We start from the raw sequence: 21,514 nt of genomic DNA, 5'->3' as shown, positions 1-21,514 counted from the left end.
ATTTCTGGGATGCAAACCAATTTATGATGAACCAACACTGAACACTTATGGCATAATTTAAGGCTGCTGTAGCTTTGTAAGGAAAAAGAAAAACTAAATATTATTCTCTTAAAAAGTGTTTTATACAAAAAAAAAGAAACACATTTTAAGAAATATGAATAAGAAACTGATTTGTCAGTCTAATTTTAGACTGCACTTAACATAAGAAAAAAAGTAATAGGACTTTAATAACGCTTGTTTGAGAGAAGTCATTTCCTGTTAAGTCATAATACATTCCTGATGTCATTGGGTGGCAAAGTATGAGTACTAAAAGAAAGTGTCTACATGCTTTTGATAAGAAAACTTCATTTTTCCCATGTGCAACTGGAACCAATATCATGCCAATTTCAAAGTATCTGTCTTCATAAGGCTACAAAGCAGGAAGCAAAATGAGTAATACAGTTGAGTCCATACAATGAAAAGGATTCTCTATCATTTTTTTCTCTTTGGTATCACCTATCAAATAAGTTATGGAAACCAAAACTAGAATTAAAAATGAATGGTAATACCATGTGCAACAACATGGATGGACCTAGAGGTTTTTATGCTAAGTGAAATAAGAAGGTGAAAGACAAACATGATTTCACTTACATGTAGACTCTAAAAGACAAAACAAAAACCAAAGGCAGAAACAGACCCATAAATACAGAGAACAAACTGATGGTCACCAGAGAGAAAGTGAGGGGATGGGCAACATGGATGAGGGAACTGGAGGTACAGGCTTCCAGTTATGGAATGAAAAGTCACTGGGATGAAAGCCCTGGCACAGGTAATACAGTTAATGATACTGTAATAGCACTGTATGGTGACAGATGGTAACTATACCCTTGTAGTGAGCATAACACAACCTATAGAATTGTCAAATCACTACACTGTACACACCTGAAACTAATGTAACATTGTATGAACTATATTTCAATTCAGAAAAAGGTTTTAAAAAATGAATGGCAAATAATCCACTGATGATCAGAAAAGTAACATTAACATAATGGTATCTAATACTGAGAGGTTCAGCTTGTTTTAAATAAATGAAGCATATGTTTTAAACACTAACATAAAGTTATACAGGTAGAAAAACATCAAATTATTGAAAGAGATCATTCAGGATATATACCTGATAGGGACTGGCTTTAGCCACCCAGTAAAGATAGTATTGTTTTCCACATATTAAGAAAATAGAAGTATAGGGTAGAGAGCAGGTTAAGAACATTAACCTGATACAATAAAATACTGTGTGCCACTGACTGTGTATTTTACAAAAATGACATAATTGTATCTTAGATTACAAACAAACATAACTAAATAGAATGATAAACCCAGTCAATCTTTGAAAGAGCTTTTGCTCCTGAGACAGATCATCAGCTGCAGAATAAAGATGAAGAGAAAAAGAAAAAAAAAGGCAAATATTTAAGTACAAGCTATCCTATAGACACAAAGAGCATGCTTATTCCCAAAACCACTGAACAAAAGATGTAAATAGTTGTGTAAATTTAAAGTTAGCTGGGTATCTAAGGGAGTACATAATTCACCATTATTTTTTAAAACGGACTTTCAGAATGTTTAAAAATCTTTTACCCTGACAACTAAGCAGTTCTTCTCAGACTATAATAGCAACTCAACAGCTGTAATATATGCCTTAAATTATATATTCATAAAAAATATATATTTTTATGTATATATACATATTATGGACTTTAATGTAGGTAGTAGTATTCACCCAAACTAACTAAATCATAAATATTAAAGGTTTCAGCATTACTAAATAAAAAATTTAGGTCTACAAGATCTACAGACAGATTTTTAAAATAAAGGACACTAACACAAAAATCAGAGATATATCATGAAAACAAAATTTTAAGTTACACTCAATAATACAACAGGCTTTGTTAAGCCAGAAGTTTTTACAGTCTACCTACTTTTATCCAGCCCAGCAGCTGTGGCAAGTGGTGGTGGTGAATCAGAAGGAAGTGGCAGCTGCACAGACTCTCTGGCAACAGAATAATGCAGTCCCTGTCTTTCTCTGACTTCTCTTCTTGGGCCTCCCTTGACACAGCAGGCAACAAGAGCGAGCAGTGAGAATAAAGCCTGAAGCAGCTGCCTTAACATTCTGATGCTTGCTGTAGCTCTCACACATAAAGACTTGTGTCCAAGTGTCATACTCTATAGGCCATGCAAAACTCTGAAGGAGGCCTTCTCTCTATGAAAGTCATCACAGAGTTGGACTGGCATCTAAGCCAAAAACCTTGGCATTTTCGTAGACTGTTTCTTACTTTCCATATGAAGTCAGCTGCCAAATCCTATTAATTCTATCCCTAAATCTCTCTTGAATTCATTCTCTTAACTCCATCCTCACTGTTTAGACTTCTCTATTTTGGCCTTTTTTAAAATTTCAAGCTATTCAAATACATCATTCATACTGCTGCCTTGAGAAGTATTTTTAAATATAAATCCAAATATGTCGCCTATTAAAAGTTCAACAGCTCCTAATTACTAAAAGTGTATGGTCCAGGGGTACCTGGCTGGCTCAGTCAGTAGCAGATCATGCAACTCTTGATCTTTGGAGTATGAGTTCAAACCTCATGTTGCGTGTAGTTTGCTTAAAAATAGTATCTTAAAAAAAAGGTATATGGTCCAAAATCCAGATAGAGAAAACAGAAAAACAGTGGTTTTTCAACCTTGATTTAAGATACACAGAAGTAAATGGGAAGTAAATAAGGAAGTAGAGAAAATGAGTATTATCTAAAATATTTAATATGGCAAATAAGACTCTTTATGCTCTGTAATCCTAACCAGTTTCTTGTCACTCTTTGTTACAAACCCTGTGTTCTAGTAAGACTCAACGACTTATATTTCTATCAAAGGTACCATGTTCTTTCAAATCTCTCTCCTCCAACAGAATGGTATATGTATGCTACTGGCAGACTCAAATTTATCCTTTAAAATGGAGCTGAAATTCCATCACCTCCATGAAGCTTTCCTTGACCCTATCCCAAATAATGATATACTTGTTTATATGGCAGTCTCCATCTCCAGATGTCAGCTCTTGAGAGAGGAACCAGGGATGACTGGTATCCATACTTTAAGCACCCAGCACAATTATATACATTTCCGAAAGAAGAATCATCTTGGCCCCCATCTTGACCCCACTATCATGCCTCTCTCTCTTATAGCTCTCAAATTCTCTTCGATCTAAAAAGTTATTTCATGGAAAGATGATTCAGATGATTTTATAGGAAAGTTGTATCAAGAACATTGTTATGCTATTGAGACTGTTTCAGAACACAGAAAAAAGTTTATGAAGCAGACAAAAGATTGACCTGAAAACCATGAAAATACCTCCTACAACAATGTTTAGGATTATAGATTGAAGATCTTCAAGAAAACACTACCAATTTGTATAGTGTTATTTAATACACAGTATTAATCATGTGGTTTAAGTAGTGTGTAGTTTAATACTAAACAGTATTATATTACAGAAGCAATAAAAAAGTAAATAAAAATTTAAAAATAAAAAGCCATTTCAGAAACACCTGAGCCTTCAAGGCACTGTGAGATGAGGTAAAATGGGGTTCGGGGAGGTAAAAAACAAAAATGAGTAAGAAATTATTCCCAGATTTAGAAGAACTTACAATCTAGAGGAAAAAAATGACAAAAAGATAAAGAAGAAAGATGAATCTTTAGTAATAAGGATTTTGAAGGAAGATGTCTTTAAGTAAGTACTCTGGAACTAACCGATAGTAGCATCCGTAAATACAGCCAAAACTAAACATTGCCTCAATGACCCCTAATTTTTAACCTGGAAAAGCTATTAAGGGAGCCAGTTTTCCTTTACCAATGCATATTATATTTTTCTGACCTCTGAATGCAAATATCTTGAGTTTGAAGACTGAAACAAAATTTAAACCTTTCTGTATTAGAAGGTTAGGTGTTTGAGGTTGAAAGAAGCTGGTTCCTGTCAAAATGTTTCCTAGCCTAGGAATCAGAGACCCTCTTGGGTCTAAAACAATAATAATAAATATTTACTTCAGGGCTTAATTATAAATTGAGAGTAAAGATGTAAAATGTTTCCTTACAGTTTTCACATTTAAAATCAAACATTCCTCAAAAAATAAAATAAAATAAAATAAAATAAAATAAAATAAATAAAAAAAAACATTCCTCAAGCTTAATATATACCTCTAACACTCACTATTACTATTCCAGATAGGCCCAAAGCTAAAATGTAATTCAAAGAAAAGACAACATTCCTTAAGTCAAGAAAAAGTTCAGGACTCAGTAGTCACATACCTTTGCTTACAGTAAGAATTACTGCAGATGATATGCAAAACACGTGGCTTTAAAGGAAATTCAATGGGGAAAGAATAATTTTTCAACAAATGGTATTGGAACAATTGGGTAGCTGTGCAAAAAACATATCTCACACCATTACAAAAACATTAACTTGGCATAGATCAGAGGCCTAAATGTAAATATTAAAACTATAAAAACTTTTAGAGGAAAACACAGGAGGAAATCTTCATGGCCTTCAGGTAGCCAAAATTGTCTTAGGACACCAAAGGCACGTTCCATGAAAGAAAAAAAATGGTAAGATAGACTTGATAAAAATTCAACTATATTTATGTTTCAAAAGACATCAATAAAAACATGAAAAAAACCACACTCTGGGAAAAAATATTGACAAGTTATGATTCTAGCAAAGAACTGATATCAGAATATATAAATAACTCATAACTTAATAAGACAATGACCAGATTTTAAAATAGGCAATTGATCTGGACAGCTCAACAAAAAAGATATTTGAATGGTTAATAAGGATAAAAAAAGATGTTCAACATCACTAGTCATCAGGAAAATGCAAATTAAATATGCATTGGGATACTATCTTTTACCCACTAAAATGGTTACAATCAAAATGAGAGGTAATAGTGGGGCACTTGAGCGGCTCAGTCAGTTAAGTGTCCAACTCTTGATTTTGGCTCAGGACATGATCTCAGGGTCCTGAGATGCAGCCTCAAATCAGGCTCTGTGCTCAGCAGGGAGTCTGCTTAAGGTTCTCTCTCTCCCTTTGCCCCTTCCCCTGCTTGTGCATATGTTCTATATCTCCCCGCCTCCCTAATAAATAAATAAACTATTTTTTAAAAATGATAGGTAATACTAACTTTGGACCATGCTTCCACTAGGGGAAAAGGTAAGTTTCTTAGAAATTTATTCTATTTAGGGGATTGGAAACATTCTGCAGCTTTTCAAAAGCTAAACAGAAGCCCACTCACCTCTTCCTGACTTCTATCCTCACCCTATGCATGTATGCTGCTAAGGATATGGAAAAATAGGAACTCTCATGCTAGTGGGAAGGTTAAATGTTACAGCCACCTTGGACAACAGTTCCTATACCTACTCCTAGGTATATACCCAAGAGAAAGAAATCATATGTCCATATAAGGATTTACATATGAATGTTCATAGCAGCATTATTCATAATGCCACAAATTCAGAAACAACTCGAAGCCCATCAACTTATGAATAGATAAGGTAGATAATAGTTAGATAAAATGTCATATATCCATACAATGGAATATTATTCAGCAACAAAGAGAAATGAGATATCAATATATGCTACAAAAACATGAAAGAAGCAAGACACAAAAGACCACATATTATATGATTACATTTACATGAAATGTCTAGATAGGCAAATCTATTGAGACAAAGAAGAGGTGAAAATGGTTGCCCATGTCTGGGAATGGGAAATGGGGATTAACTGTAAACGGACATGATGAATCTTTTGTGGATGAAAGAAAAGTTCTAACATTGGAATGTGGTCAGATTCAGTACATAATAAAAATGCTCAAAAAGAAAGAATTTTTTTTCTCTTTCTTCTGAACTCTCTAGACTTATCATAGTACTTTTCATTTGCCATTTAACATTGGGCTCCTTGAGGCATGAGGATACTCACAAAGAACAGACCCTCCCCACATGCAGGGCACATACATCCAATCCTGACCTTCCCTGTAACCACAGCTCTGCTGGTGGTGGCAGGAGCAGCAGGAAATGAGCAGGGGCAAGGAGTAAGTGGCCTAGAATATTTTGCAGATAGGCAGGTAGATGCATGTGGCTCCAAGCCCACTAAAATATGTTCCATTAAAAAAAAATTAAAATAAGAATAAAAAATAAAACATGTTCCACTGTTCCGTCAGACTTTACTTACAAAACACAAATTCAAAGATAAAATTAAGAATTTCAAGATGGTGACCACAAAGCACTGAACTTCAAGTACAGGGCCTCTTTCAGAACATGGGACTACAATGGTCATACATACCTGAATCAGGACTTGATTGTAGTGATGGCAGCATAACTTGGTAAATTTACCAAAATTCCTTGAGTCATACACTTAAAATGGGTGAACTCTACAATATGTAAATTATACATCAGTGTGGGATTTTTTTTAATGACTTTAAGAATTTACCAATTTGGGTAAAGCATCATGAGAGTGCAGGACATATAGGCCTTTATGTCTAGGCCTAAGTGAGTAAACCAGCCTGAGATCCTTTTCTAGAGCCAAGCAAAGGATACCCTCTGATAAAAAAAAAAAAAATTGTGTCTCAGAAAGCTCCATGTCAGGTCAGAAGATAAGGTTCTCTTTTTGAATATGTAAATTGGCAACTCTGTAGATAGAACAGGGGTAATTTCTGAGGTAATGAGTTTATCTCATAACTGGAAATAATACTTCTTAGATGCTAGGGGTTTCTAAACAAAGAGTAAGGCCAAATGAATAGCACTGTGTTTAAAGTCCACAATTAAGACTGAATCTCCATTGGGGTGCCTGGGTGGCTGAGTTGGTGAGCGTCCAACTCTCGATCTCATCAGACTTGATTTCAGCTCAAGTCATGATCTCAGGGTTTTGAGATTGAGCCCTACAACAGGCCAGGTGCTCAGCAGAGTCTGCTTGCCCCTACCCTGACCCCACCCCCTCACTTGCTCATGCATCTTTAAATAAATACATACATAACATACTTTTAAAAAGACTGAATCTCCATCAAAAGAGCTCTTACAGTGGGCAATTCCAAGTGCTGAATGGTTTCTGACTGAGCCTACTCTGACTCAATGAACCAGAGGCCTATACCTCTATGCTAGAATTTGATAACCTAAGTAATAACCTAAGGGCTCTTAAAAGACCTCACATTCTGCCAAAACACATACCTAAAATTACAGGTAAAACAGGATTGAGGCAGTTCACCCAAAACCTATGCAAAATTCATAATCATAGCACTAACAAAGACATTAATAATCCTCCTGTAAGTATTGGCATAGTTTATTTTATAAAAGGTTGGTTAAGTTCCAAACAAATAGATAATACAGTAAATATACCTTTTAGGATAAAGGAAGAAAAAAGTAAATGTAATTTGATGGGAAAAGTTGTGAGAAAGGGGTAAGGCTGCCAAATTATGAAAACAAGGGCAAGGGACGCCTGGGTGGCTCAGTGGTTGGGCATCTGCCTTTGGCTCAGGGCATGATCCTGGGGACCTAAGATTGAGTCCTGCATCGGGCTCCCCACAGGGAGCCTGCTTCTCCCTCTGCCTATGACTTTGCTTCTATCTCTCATGAATAAATAAATAAAATCTTTAAAAAGAAAAAGAAAGAAAACAAGGGCAACATGCACAAAAATTGGAAAGAACTCCAAAAAATAGCACTTCCAAGAGAGAGTGCATGGCAAAACTAAGCCAAAAAGAAGAACACAGTGAGAATGGGCATCCTATATAGTACTCTATTCATTCTTCTGTTGCTTGCTGCATGCATTCATCTATGTTAATGTATCTGTATATCTGAGTTCAGCTGCTATTACTAGGTAACATAACACATTTATCTACTGGGAAAAATCAGGTGTGAACCAAATCATGTGTGTCTCTCATATTTTATAGATATCATTCCCCTATTTACCATTCACATGAGTTAATCTGTATTATAGATATGAATGGGTTCTAGAAACAGGGGATGTAATAGGACAGACTGTATTTGATCTAATGCCTGTTTCAACTTGTTTACCAGTTGTTAACTCTTTCCCTGGTTTGCTTTATCCAAGATCCCCAATGCTGGACAGCTTTTAGTGATCATATCTGTAGAAAAACTTTCAGATAATTTTTCTCTCTACGCATTCAGCATTTTGTTTTAGAGAGTTGGGGGTGAGGGTGGTGTCTTTCAGGATGGTTTTACAAGACAGCAAAGAGATTTACTATATATCCTTATTTCTTCATTTAAAAAGTAGATAAATGAATACAGTAGTCCCCCCCCTTATCCAGGGGAGATGCCTAGAATCACAGATAATACCAAACCCTATATATACGTTTTTCCTATATATACATATGATAAAGTTTAATTTACAAATTAGGCACACTAAGAGATTAACAAAAACTAATGATATAGAACAATTATAATATATTGTAATAAAAGTTATGCCAATGCATCCTCTCTCTCAAAACATCTTACTGTACTACACTCACCCTTCTTCTTGTGATTACTTAAGATAAAATGCCTACATGATCAGATGAAATGAGGCAGATGACAGGCATTGTGCCATAGCATTAGGCTACTATTGACCTTCTGAGGATAAGTCATAAGGAAGATCATCTGCATGCACATTGTGGTTGACTTTGGGTAACTGAAACTAAGGAAAGCAAGACTGTGGATTGGAGTGAGGAGGGGTATTGCTACTGTACTTCATTTTATTCTTACACTGGAAAACAATCTTAATTTTTCTTACTATAACACTAATAGAAAAAATATACTTTCCACCATAATCCAAAAACTAACACTGTTTTGCTATTTTCAAGGCATGGAATATAATAATAAAAAAAAAACAGGTACTGAATTTGAACAGCTCTTTAACAGTGGCAGAAGCTTAGTAATGTAACTTTTTATGCAAATCATACATTCTATTGATATGTGACATACCAATAAAGTAAAATGGTAATATCTCTCCAAATTAAAAAAAAAAAAAAAGAACTCTTACTGCTTTGGAAATTTCATTATAGTTACAAATATTGACAAATGTTTTTAACTTAGAAAAATCTACTGGTCAAACAAGTTTTCATCATAAAAAAATGCAAACTGCTGAGCCAACGAAAGGTAAAATACTTGTTTCCTGAAACAAGCTTTTCTGTTTTACTTTTAATATTTCTTCTGGCTCTTTTAAAGTGGTGGTCATTATATTTATTAATGTTCATGTGCCAGATGTTAAAAAGCCATTTAGCCTTAAATGGGCCTTAAAAACACGCCTATCCTTCAATTCCGGGATTTTACTAATGAAATAATAAGGAATGTTACGCAAAAATTTGGCAACAATCTATTTATAAAAACAACCTAAATATCTAATATGGAACTGCTTAAATAAATTATGATATGTAATACTTTAAATGATGCTATGGATAAATACGGAAAGATAGTTTCAACACGGTAAGTTAAAAGAGATAACAAAATAACACAGCAAGCATATGTGTTTTTATAAAATATACACTATACATGAAATATAGGAAAAGGTCTAGAAAGCTATTTACCATCGCTAAACCAGTGGTTTTCAAAGTGTGGTTCCCCAATCAACAGCATCAGCATCTCTTGGGAACCTGTTAGATATGAAAATTCTGGGGGCACATGGGTGGCTCAGTTGGTTAAGCATTTTGACTTTTGATTTCAGCTTAGGTCATCATCTCAGGGGCTCAGGTCATGATCTCACGGTCATGATATCAAGCCCCACATTGGGCTCTATGCTCAGCAAGGAGTCTCCTAGAGACTCTCTCCCTCTCCCTCTCCCTCTCCTCCCGCTCTTGCATGCTCATGGGCGCTCTCTCGGTCTCTCTCTCTCTCAAATAAATAAACAAATTTAAAAAAAAAAAGATATAAAAATTCTGGGGCCCCACATCAGTCCTACTAAATCAGAAAAGTGTTTTAGTAAACCCTCATAGTGATTCTGAATACCAAAGTTGAGAATCACTATTCCAGATTCCTTATTAGAATCAGGATCCCTTTGAGACTCTGCTGACAATTATGAACTTTCAGAAAAGTGCACATTTGGAATGCTCAATTTCATACATAATTCAGAGACAAACAAAGCAGAAGGTATCTGTAGTGGTATAATACTATCTCCCCAATGGAGGATATTTATTGAGCCCTAGGACTCTACCTACAACAAAAAACACATACATAACTGCATATAAGTTGCCAAAACTAAACTGAGAAAAATGAAGGAACCAGAAAACTGTAAACCAAACCCTCGAGTCTGGCACACCAGTATTTCTTCTGGTTTGTCTTCACTTACTCAGATTCCAAGGCTGACATAAAATCTCCTGGGTTTAACTTTCCAAACTTCTGAACTTTATTGAGTTTACAGGTTGAACTTGTGCCCTTTGCAATGGAGAATTCTCACATGATCACTATTCCATTTGACTATCAATCTGTACTTCCTGGCCTTAAGAGAAAAACTTTCAAAGCTTAAAAAAATTTTTTTCTAATTTCTGAACAATGTGAATGTTTTAAAAACAAAGAGGCATAGAACTCACATGTCCTAGGATTTAAGCAGATCCCTGATTTCCTTTAACTTATAAGAAGTAGTAACATCGAACTACACAGACTTCAAATTATAGCTTCATAAGAAAATAAAGGCTACAAATTAAAAGATTTAATTAGGCAATCAGTAATCATCTCTTAATTGTATTCTTCAAAATCAGTTGCAGGTTTCTGTGATAACATATGCATCTCCTATGATAATGAAGTTTAACCATAAAAAAAATTAATGTTATTCTAAGAAAAAAATTCCAAGTCTTTTTTTTTTTAAACACTATATGCACACCTGCTATTCTCCTATCAATCCAAGCAGGAAACTATTTCTCCTCTACATCACGAGCAATAGAAAAGTACTTATTAAAACATTAATCACAGTCCATTATATTCTGACTCACTGCCAAAAGTTCCCATTACATCACTGAAAATATCTATTAACCCAAACCTGCTTCTGACAAGTTACAGGAGTGCAGTGTTTAGAATTTAGTAATGTAAGTCAGTTTAAAAAGAACAGTTACACAATTGATTTTGCAGTGGCAGCAAAAATAATTTTTTTCGACATTTACTACCAATACGTTGATTTAACTGGTGTTTCTACTGTAAAATTATTTAAAAATTATTTCAAATTTCACCTAGCATTATTAAACACATTTACTATGAAAGTATTAAATACAGGTGACTGGTTAAAGAATTTCAAAATGTGCTGAATATACCACTGTATGTAAAACTATATTGTCTTGTGTAAATATGGGCCTTGTTTAGAGCCATGTCTCACAGGAAATTGTAGCAAATGAAAACCATCCCTGTTTTTCCACTCCCACTCTTTTAGGATTTATGTTTTTACATTTAAAACCAGTTATACAGAGGAAAAAAAAAACCAACATGGCAACATTACCTTCAAATCAGTATAAAGACTATTTTGAGCATTCTTATCATGTTAAAATAACTGAATTTTAGTAGAACCAAAGCTTAAATATATTTTGAGTCTATATCGGCAAAACCAACTATCTGGTTTTCACTTGTTGAATATTTGTTTGAGGAGTGGTGACATGGGCTTCTTCCAAACCAAGAGGAAAGGAATCAATATTAAGATGATAAAATGCTAAGAAAAAAGCATAAGGGATTTGAGTCATTATCTTCCACAAGGACAGAGATCATTGATGGCTTATTATGATTTGCATACTGAAGAAAAAAAAAAAAGACCCAGTAACTCAATGGTAGAAACATGAGTAATTTTTCTGTTTACTTATATCTTAAAATTTTTTCTATAAAGAACATACATTACCTATATAGGAGAAAACTTAATGAGTTTATTTAATAGAAGCTCTTAAGAAAGCTGTATGTGACTCCAAATGACTAGAAAAGATTCTTAGAACACAAAAAGCTTACTTTGCTTAGCATATTATATTGTATACATTTTCTTTCAGATTTAAATTTTTATAGTCTCTATTCTTTCTGAAAATAGGAATGAATGACAATTTCCAAAGCTTATATACAATCTAATGTTTCTTATACTTGGTGCTTAATTTAGTTATTAGAAAATTCATGGCAGAAGGATTTAGAGAAATTAAAAGCATGTATTATATCTTAGTTAATAAAAAGACAGAAAAAGAAAACAGACCTAGATTACAATCACAGAACATGTTAACTATAAATTAGAGGGTTCTTTAACCCAAGAACCAACATGTTTTATATTTGAAAGGTTAAAAGAGTCACCAAGCTACACATGTCTCATAATTTCCTAACAACTCAATCTCCAGATCATTTTTTCTTTTTTTTGAAGGAAATACAATTTCCTCATATCTAAAGAAAAATGTGTTATCTTTACTTGAAATTGGTTTTTAAGAAAATATTAATCTTTCAGGACACACTTCAAAATGGTTAACCTGAATGCTAGCCTGTGATCCTGAGTTCCCATCAAAAAAAATGAAGAATTAGTAAGTGACCGCACACTTTACAATACTTTCACAATTAATGGTCTAGCCAACATATCATTAAAAGACTCTTTTCTTGCTGATGTTTTTAAAGACCCTGACTTCATATAAGCACAGACATATTATCTTCAATGTGAATATAAATATTTAAGTGATTAATTTAAGTTCTACATTTTATTACTAAAATCATTATTTACAAAATTCAAAGTTGCCTCTAAAAACACTTAATATTTTTCATTAAGGCTTCTTTAGAACAAATACAAGCAAAAAATAAATGACAAAAACCTACTAGCACAGTCATTTTATTTTACTTCTTCCCTAAGTCTTTAACAAGCATTCCTTGAATACTACCTGCCATATAACATTGACCAGAAAATAATTCTCATTGGTATGGTATGTGTAAATTAGAATTTTAGTATTTATCTATAAACTTGGATAAAAAACAAACTCTAGGGTATGATTATCCTTAGTAGATCTTCAGAAATCATTATATTTAATAAACAGTAAAAACTGTAGTAATAGACACAGTACTTATATTAAAAGTAAAACTTCACTCTGAAAAAAAAACTAACAATACAGATCATGCAGAATCATTAAATGACTTAGGATATATAATTTGACAATTGTTTTTATATTAAAGTATCTCCGGCCTGAAAATGCCATTTGAAAATCATAATGAGAAAGAAAAACAAAATCCATCAACAAAATTAAACTGAACTTAAACTTTAAAAATGAGTTTAAGATCAATATTTACAGAGCTCACTACACATTAGTAATATTCCCAGCAACAAATGTTAACTCCAATGGTAGCATTTATCACTCAAATAGCTAACATTTACATAGTACTTACCACGTGTCAGATATTATTATAAGGATTTATCATTTATTAACTCATTTAATCCTCCCAACTCTATGACACAGGCTCTAATATCTTCATTTTGAAAATGAGAAAACAAAATACAGAGAGATTAAACTGCCCAGGGAATTAATTAATAAAAAATCCGGTACTGAATAAACCCAGGGCAGTGTAACTCCAGAGTATGTTCTCTTAATCTTTACACTAAAAGGTTAATGTGATAATAAACCTTAAATAGTTTGGTATTGCTACATCTATATTTGATAAATTAATGGAGAGAATAGATGACATTATTCTTACTGGTAATTCATTATCCTAGTGATATTCATTAATCATACTATTTTTCAACAAGTGGAAGCAGGATGTAATCCCAACTACTACAGAGCATTCCTTTTGTCTATGTTAACTAGCCCACAATCTTGGTCAACCAACATTAGATTCAATCCGGCAAGTGTCCACTTCCATGAAGTGGTGGACACCTTTAAAGCCAGATGTGACCTCTACCTCTCCCTTGCTCCATAAAACTTTTCACTAACCAAATAATAACAGTTAACATTTATTGAATGTTTTCTTAAGTACTAAGAGTACTATGAGTTAAGTACTATAAATTAAGTTTTATAATCAAAACAATCCTGAGAGATAGACTCTATTACCATCTTCACTTTACAATTAAGAAAAGTAAGGTTCAGAGAGGTTAAGTTCTCATAGCTAAGGTACAGAGCTTGGATTTCAAGTCAGGTATATATATATATTTTTTAAGATTTTATTTATTTATTCATGAGAGACACAGAGACAGAGAGGCAGAGACACAGGCAGAGGGAGAAGCAAGCTCCATGCAGGGAGCCCAATGCAGGACCCAATTCCGGGTCTCCAGGATCACACCCTGGGCCGAAGGCGGCGCTAAACCACCAAGCTACCGAGGCTGCCCTCAAGTCAGGTATATTTAACACTAAACACTCCCATACAGAAGAATTCTATACTGTTTAACCCTGTGCCACGCACAGTGACACTATGAGAGCATATATCTCATATAGTGCATTGCATCCCATTTATTCACATATCATCATACCCCTCAATTCTGTATCAAGAGTTCTTTGGTGACCAAAACCATGTCTTAAATGCTTTTATTTCCTAAAACTAAAATGGCCTTAATGAACATCTGATGAACAAATAACTGAGTAAACAGATGATTATCTAATGAAAAAAATATATATTGACAGATCAGCAATTCTCAAACTTTTTCACCTTAGGATCTCCTTACATTCTTAAAAATTACTGAGGACTCCTAAAGAGCTTCTGTTTAGGTAGGGCATGTATACCTATATTTTCTACATTAAAAATTAGAACAGGGCACCTAAGTGGTGCAGTAGGTTTAACATCTGACTTTTGGTTTCAGTTCAGGTCATGATCTCAAGATTGTGAGACTGAGCCCTGTATCAGGCTCTGCACTCAGTGCACAGCATGGAGCCCACTTGGGACTCTCTCCCTCTGCCCTGCCCCTGCCTCAAATAAATAAATAAATATTTTTTAAAAACTAAAACTAAAAAATTAGAAAATATTTATTCATTTAAAAATAACAGTTAAAGCCTATTACATGTTAGCATAATATACTACATAACACTTGTCAAAAGGAAGCTGCAATGCCTATTTTAATATCAAATTAATTAGATTTCATAGCAAAGAACATTACTAGAAATAAAGAAAATCCTTTCATAATGATAAAGAGGCCAATAAATGAAGAGTTTATAACAATCCTAAATGTTTATGTTCCTAATGAAAGTGAATTTGCAGAAAAATCCAGTGGACTCATGAGAAACTACTACAACTAAATGAGTTCTGCAAGGTTGTTTGCAAGCTGTAAGATCAACATACAAAATTTAATCATACCTTCATCCCAGAAGAAAGCAATAATTATAAATTGAAAAACTTTTAAGGGATCCCTGGGTGGCTCAGTGGTTTAGCGTCTGCTTTCTGCCGGGGGTGTGATCCCGGAGTTCCAGGATCAAGTCCCACATTGGGCTCCCTGCATGAAATGAAGCCTGCTTCTCCCTCTGCCTGTGTCTCTGACTCTCTCTCTCTCTCTCTCTCTCTCTCTCTGTCTCTCATGAATAAATAAATAAAATCTTTTTAAAAAAATTTTAATATCATTTATAATAACATTAAAATATATATACCACATCTTCTTTATCCGTTCATCAGTTGATGGATGGGTTTAATAGGTGATGGGAATTAAGGAGTACACTTGTTACAATGAGCACTGAGTGTTGTATGGAAGAGATCAATCACTATACTATACACCTGAAATTAGTATTATGCTACATGTTAACTAACTGGAATATAAACAAAAACTTTAAAAATATATAAAGAAATCTGACAAAGAGAGAAATCTGACAAAATACATGTACACTAAAACTAGTGAGAGAAATGAAAGAAGACCTAAATAAATGGGAAAATATGCCTTGTGCCTGAATCAGAAGACTCTATTATTAAAATAGAGCCAATTCACTCCAAATTGATTTACTGATTCAATACAATATCAAACTTCTGGTAGAACTTAGAAGCAGGGATCCCTGGGTGGCGCAGCGGTTTGGCGCCTGCCTTTGGCCCAGGGCGCGATCCTGGAGACCCAGGATCGAATTCCACGTCGGGCTCCCGGTGCATGGAGCCTGCTTCTCCTTCTGCCTATGTCTCTGCCTCTCTCTCTCTCTCTCTCTGTGTGACTATCATAAATAAATAAAAATTAAAAAAAAAAAAAAAGAACTTAGAAGCAATGATACGCCAGTAACACAAGCATATTTACAGCACAGACATTAGTTTCTAATACTATTCTCCAATAAAAGAGACCAGGGCTTCTTAGAGAAATGTTTGATTCTAGAACTGGATCAGGATATATACATGATGAGCCTAAAGCATCTTGTTATGCCAGAAAGTAAAGAAGTACTTTAAAAAAAAAAAAAAGGGGGGGGGCAGCATAATGATGAGAGGATGGCAAATGGGCACTAGAGCCAACTAACACCTCAAAAGACCAAAACTGGATTATAATCCAAAGTGTAAAATAAACGTTCATAAGTTCTTAGTGACAGAAAAAAAAGAGTGAATAAATAGATGGGGGAAAAGAGTCAAATCTCCCATGCAGAAGAATTCTGAATAATTTATGTAGACACAAAAACCTCAAGAAAGTGAACCATAACTCCCCACACTTTAAGTATGGTCAGTGAAAAGGATGAAACTGAACCACTATCTTATATCACACCCCCAAAATTAACTCAAAATAGATTAAAGACTTTAATGTAAGACCAGAAACCATAAAATTCCTAGAAAAGGTTATAGGTTTAGGTGAGCTCCTTGACACTGGTCTTACCTAATATCTTTTTGACCTGACTCCAAAATAAATGGCAACAAAAGCAAAAATAATAAATGGGACTATATCAAACTAAAAAGTATCTCCATGGTAAAGGAAATCATCAACAAAAAGGCCATCTATTGAAGATACTTGTAAATCATATATATCCAATAAGAGATAGATATCCAAAATATATAAAGAACTCATAGAGCTCAATAAAGCATATGACTACTTCTCGGTGGTTGGCTGAGAGGTGTGAAGGAGAAATTACAAAGTGACACCAGCAATCTTCTGAGGGAGACAGATATGTTATCTTGATTGTACACATATATCAAAGCATGTCAAACTGTGTATTTTAAATATATGCTGTTTACTGTATGTCAACTATATCTCAGTAAAACTGCTTAAAAACAGAATAAAATTAATTCTAAATTGCCATAATAAAATTACCATGTGAGCTCACTAGACCCTTTAACTAATAGAAGATATATTATGGGATCTTACTGACCTTATTTTTACTATAGCTAGAAGTATGTTATTTTATGATCATAGGAATTATTTCAATTATTACTTATAATGCTAAAAAGAGCAAACTAAAATAATGAAAAAATGATGGAATCAACTGAAGAATAATAGTTAAGTAAATCACAATTATCCTATCAATCTTCAGTTTTTGTACTACATTGTTCAAATTATTGTATCTTTTTTTGCATCATTTCTTTAGGAGGAGGATTATGAAAATACCCTAGATGAACTTTCTCAAACTCAAAAAACAGTGAGTTATCACTACAGTTTTAACTGTACAATTCAATCATTTTTAGTAAATTACAGCATTGTCAAGTCATTAACATGATGCAATTTCAGATCATTTTCATTCCCCAAAACAGATTCTTGATGTCCATTTGCAGTCACTCAAAGGTATATTTTTAAGGACAAAAAGGAAATATATTCTCTCTCTTTAAAAAAAAAAAAATTTATTTATTTGAGAGAAACAGAGTAAGCATATGAACAGGAGGGGCAGAGAGAAAGGAAAAGAGAATCTCAAGCAGATTCTGCACTGGGTATGGTGCTGGACATCGGGCTGGATCCTACAACCCGAGATCACAACCTGAGCCAGAACCAAGAGTCACTTAACCAACTGCAGGCACTAAGGTACCCCAGGAAATATTATATTCTCATCCATTCAGTCATTAAACAGGATAGTTTCATTCCACAGTAAATAACATGGTACAAAAACTCTATCATTTTGCTAAAAGAGTATGTCAACATTTCTTTATTTTTGATGTTCATGTACCATAATTTACTTGCAACAGTTTTTAAGTGTATAAATGTTATAGGCTGATACATATCCTAAGGTAATTTGGAAGGAAGAAGATGATGTAAAAATGGACAATTAATTGAACTGGTTATTCTAACTGGCATTTATAAATCAAAAGTGAGAACCTTTTGTAATTACAGTCCTCTCTTCAAATTACAAGGCATTTAAGTTTTCAAAGTAATTTTGGCAAAGAGAGAAAAAGAGAAAGAATAATATGCTTGGAACTTATTTTTGATATAGTTACATTTTGATTATATAAATGCAGCAGAACCAGTAGTGATAAGCTGGACCCAAATTTACAAGATGGTTATATTCCATGTTCATGCATGATCACTCATCAATGATCAGCTGCATTCAAAGAATCTTGTCAGTTTTGAGTGTATATACCTTCTAAACCAAGAATATATTAAATTAAAATGTGTGCTATGGTTACTTCTCTATTCAATTTTCTTTTTTTTAATAAGATTTTATTTATTTATTTGACAGAGAGAGAGAGAGAGAGGGCACAAGCAGGGGGAGTGAGAGAAGGAGAAGCAGGCTCCCCAACCAGCAGGGAGCCCAACGTGGGGCTTGATCACATGTTGATCCCAGGACTCTGGGATCATAACCCAAGCTGAAGGCAGACATTTAACTAACTGAGCTACCCAGGTGCCCCTCTATTAAATTTTCTAATAACGTTGTTTTCCACTACTCATTTATTCTTGTATCTGCAAATTATTCATAAAATAGCTTAAAATTATTTAATTAAAAGGGTCCACTGGACCTAGATGATAAATGGGATGACTATTATTCCTGATAAAAAGCGAGTTAGAAACTGATGAAATTCCATAAAGCATTAGGACAGAAGAAAATCAAGACTATGATCCCCTAGACCCATAATTTCCCTTAGATTTTAAACGTATGTTTCTTAGACTTCAGAAATATTTGAGTAGTCACTTCTACTACTGTGTTTTGTGTTTAAAGCAGCATGTCTCAAACTTTTCTTACCATAATTAGTAAATATACTTCACATAAATACTCACTACAAATGTATATACACATGCACATATAATAAGTGAAATGAGTTTCACGAGATATACAATATCCTTGGCTAGTTTAGTTTCTATTTTATTCTATTTTTTAGAAATGCTGTACATAATCCATAATCTGAAAACATTAATAATATAGTCTTCAATATATCATTCTTAAACATTAAGTATAAGCTGAAAGTTCAGATGGTACTGGACAAATTATCTATAACAAACAAACAAAATCAAAAACAGTACACAAGCTCAAGACACAGATGGAAGGGGTAAAGCCACCATCAGGTTATGGATGTTAATTTCAATCAAATGAGAGGATAAAGATAACAACTAAGCCTTCCTAAAAATGGCAGCTTCATGTAAAATAGAAGCTCCAAATATGTAAATATGTAAAATAGAGATCCAAGAAATATCTTCTTGTTGTTGGCTCATTTGCTGGGAGACTAGAGCCGACCAAACATATATTACAACTGAGAAGACTCCTGACTCTTATTAGAAAAGCTGGGCCACTGAATCTTTCTTCCTCCTCTTCTCTCAGATGGAGGGATGGAAATAGGAGAATGAAGTAACTATTATTGCTTCTGGCTCCCTAACTTTTAACTCTTTCTAAATTAAGTTTGAGATAAAACTCAGTGTAAAAGCTCTAAAGGTTGACCAAATTTTCTCTAAATCTAAAGACAGCTCAACACTCCTTGGCAGAATATTTTGTAATGATTTAGAAAGCAGCAATCCCACAAACCCAAATGTTACTCATTATAAATTAGCAAAGCAGATAGATTTCATGCCTCAAACACAGACAAACACAATGGCAGGAAAGACTAAGTTATTAACAAAAACAGCACTGAAGTGCCATCTACATTGAGTAAGGAGGTTAAAAAGAAAGTGACAAATGGTTATTTGTCAAATATTGTTTCAATATTTATTAGCCCCAGAAAGGGTTAAGATGGTTTTAGGGCTTGCTGAAGTAGGCAAGATGCTGACAAATGGTGATATTTATTTTACTCTCATATCCATTAGCCCAAGAAAAGTTAAGATGATTTTAGGGTTTGATGAGGTAGGCAAGATGTTGATTAAGTCCAAAGAAAACAAATGAAAACAAAAGAACTGAAGACAGGCGATCATTATGAGAAATCTAAAGAAACAAAATCATTGTATTATATGTGGCTCAACTGAAAATAGTATTTACATATTCACCATGGAAATAGTGAATGCTGATTCAATTTAAAAAGCATGATATATCTGTATTGAGACAAAACAGGGAACCCTAAATAAGGGATAGGGAAGGAGTTAAAGGGGTAAATCTCTCTCTCACATTAGGATATTGAGACAAGTCTAAAATTGGAAATCAAGAAACTGCAGCATAATTGTATTATTTAAAAATACACAGATAAATATAACAACAAAAGCTAAGATTTAGAAGCTGGGTAGAGTAAAAAAAAAAAAAAAAGTTATATTGAGGTATACAGAATCCAAGAATGACAATTCATTTGACTTTGAAAAATTACCTGATTAGCATCTTGTTCTCAGTAAATAAATATGAAAGCTACACAGAACCAATCAGCATTTCTTCCCACACTGAAATACTTCAGCATTAAGAGCCCAATCCTACCTGGTCATCTGATCCACATTTTTATCATCTTATTGATAATTTTCCTTTCAAAACAGTATTCCTTAAAAAATCTTTCATCAACTAAAAAATGATAATCAGCCATGTTCATTCTGCTCCCCAAAAGCACAGCCATTTGTTTTCCAGATTCAACTACAAGTTTTTAACCTCAATAAGATCTAATTCCTAACCATTACTTTTTTTTTTTCCAAATCTGTTGTAAATTGGTTTGTTATGATTTCAAATTCATTTGTTTATGACTTAAGTAAAGTTGTTTTGACCTAAGGGTGAATTGGTTTACACTGAAGAAGCTGTGTTAGGATGTTGTCATTGACACCTGTTGTGGTTGCTTAAGTACTTGGTAGTTCAACTGTTGACAAGCACTGCTGGAGACTTATTGATAGTAACATATAGAAGAACAGCAATGATGTAATGAACATTTAAAACTTTAAATACCAAGAGTTTGTGAGGTTTCACTGAGGGTATTCAATCTGGGCAAGGCTACTCTTTGTTATCTAAATAACTCTTCAAAGATCTTGAAACACTTCCTCCTGCCATGACCAGGCTTCTCTTGGTTGGCAATGGTGTTAAACCATGCAGCACTCCCAGGAAGGGATGGGACATCTGTTCCTGTCTTGGCAAGGCTACTCCTCCTCATAGGCAGTGGTGCAAACTGTATAAATGCCGTTGCCCATTAGCTGCATGCTTCAGCAGCAAAGGACCTATGCCAACAGCTGATACTCAAATTTTAGCTAGAAAGATTGATTCTACTGAGAACTAACTCATAGAAGAGTACACCTCAACTAAATTTGGACTTTATTTCTTTTGCTTCTCCCTTGCCTGAAATA

The 21,514-nt window shown here is 33.9% G+C and overlaps 1 protein-coding gene across 6 annotated transcripts in view; it reads right to left on the bottom strand.

Annotated features, from left to right (window-relative positions):
* MNAT1 (MNAT1 component of CDK activating kinase) overlaps positions 1–21,514 on the bottom strand; it is a 189,281-nt gene that overhangs the window by 30,927 nt on the left and 136,840 nt on the right. For 2 of the 6 annotated variants that reach the window (XM_072838837.1, XM_072838838.1), the window contains one exon: positions 1,956–2,082. The exons of the other annotated variants lie outside the window; for them this stretch is intronic. In XM_072838837.1, the coding sequence (XP_072694938.1) occupies positions 1,956–2,082 (127 nt within the window). The remainder of the gene's footprint in view (positions 1–1,955; positions 2,083–21,514) is intronic. 6 annotated transcript variants of the gene reach the window in all.

Source organism: Canis lupus, chromosome 9 (genome assembly GCF_048164855.1).
Source record: "Canis lupus baileyi chromosome 9, mCanLup2.hap1, whole genome shotgun sequence".
In the NCBI taxonomy this organism is placed as follows: domain Eukaryota; kingdom Metazoa; phylum Chordata; class Mammalia; order Carnivora; family Canidae; genus Canis; species Canis lupus.
The sequence above is the reverse complement of the archived record's forward strand: the minus strand, read 5'-3'. Positions and strand labels throughout refer to the sequence as shown.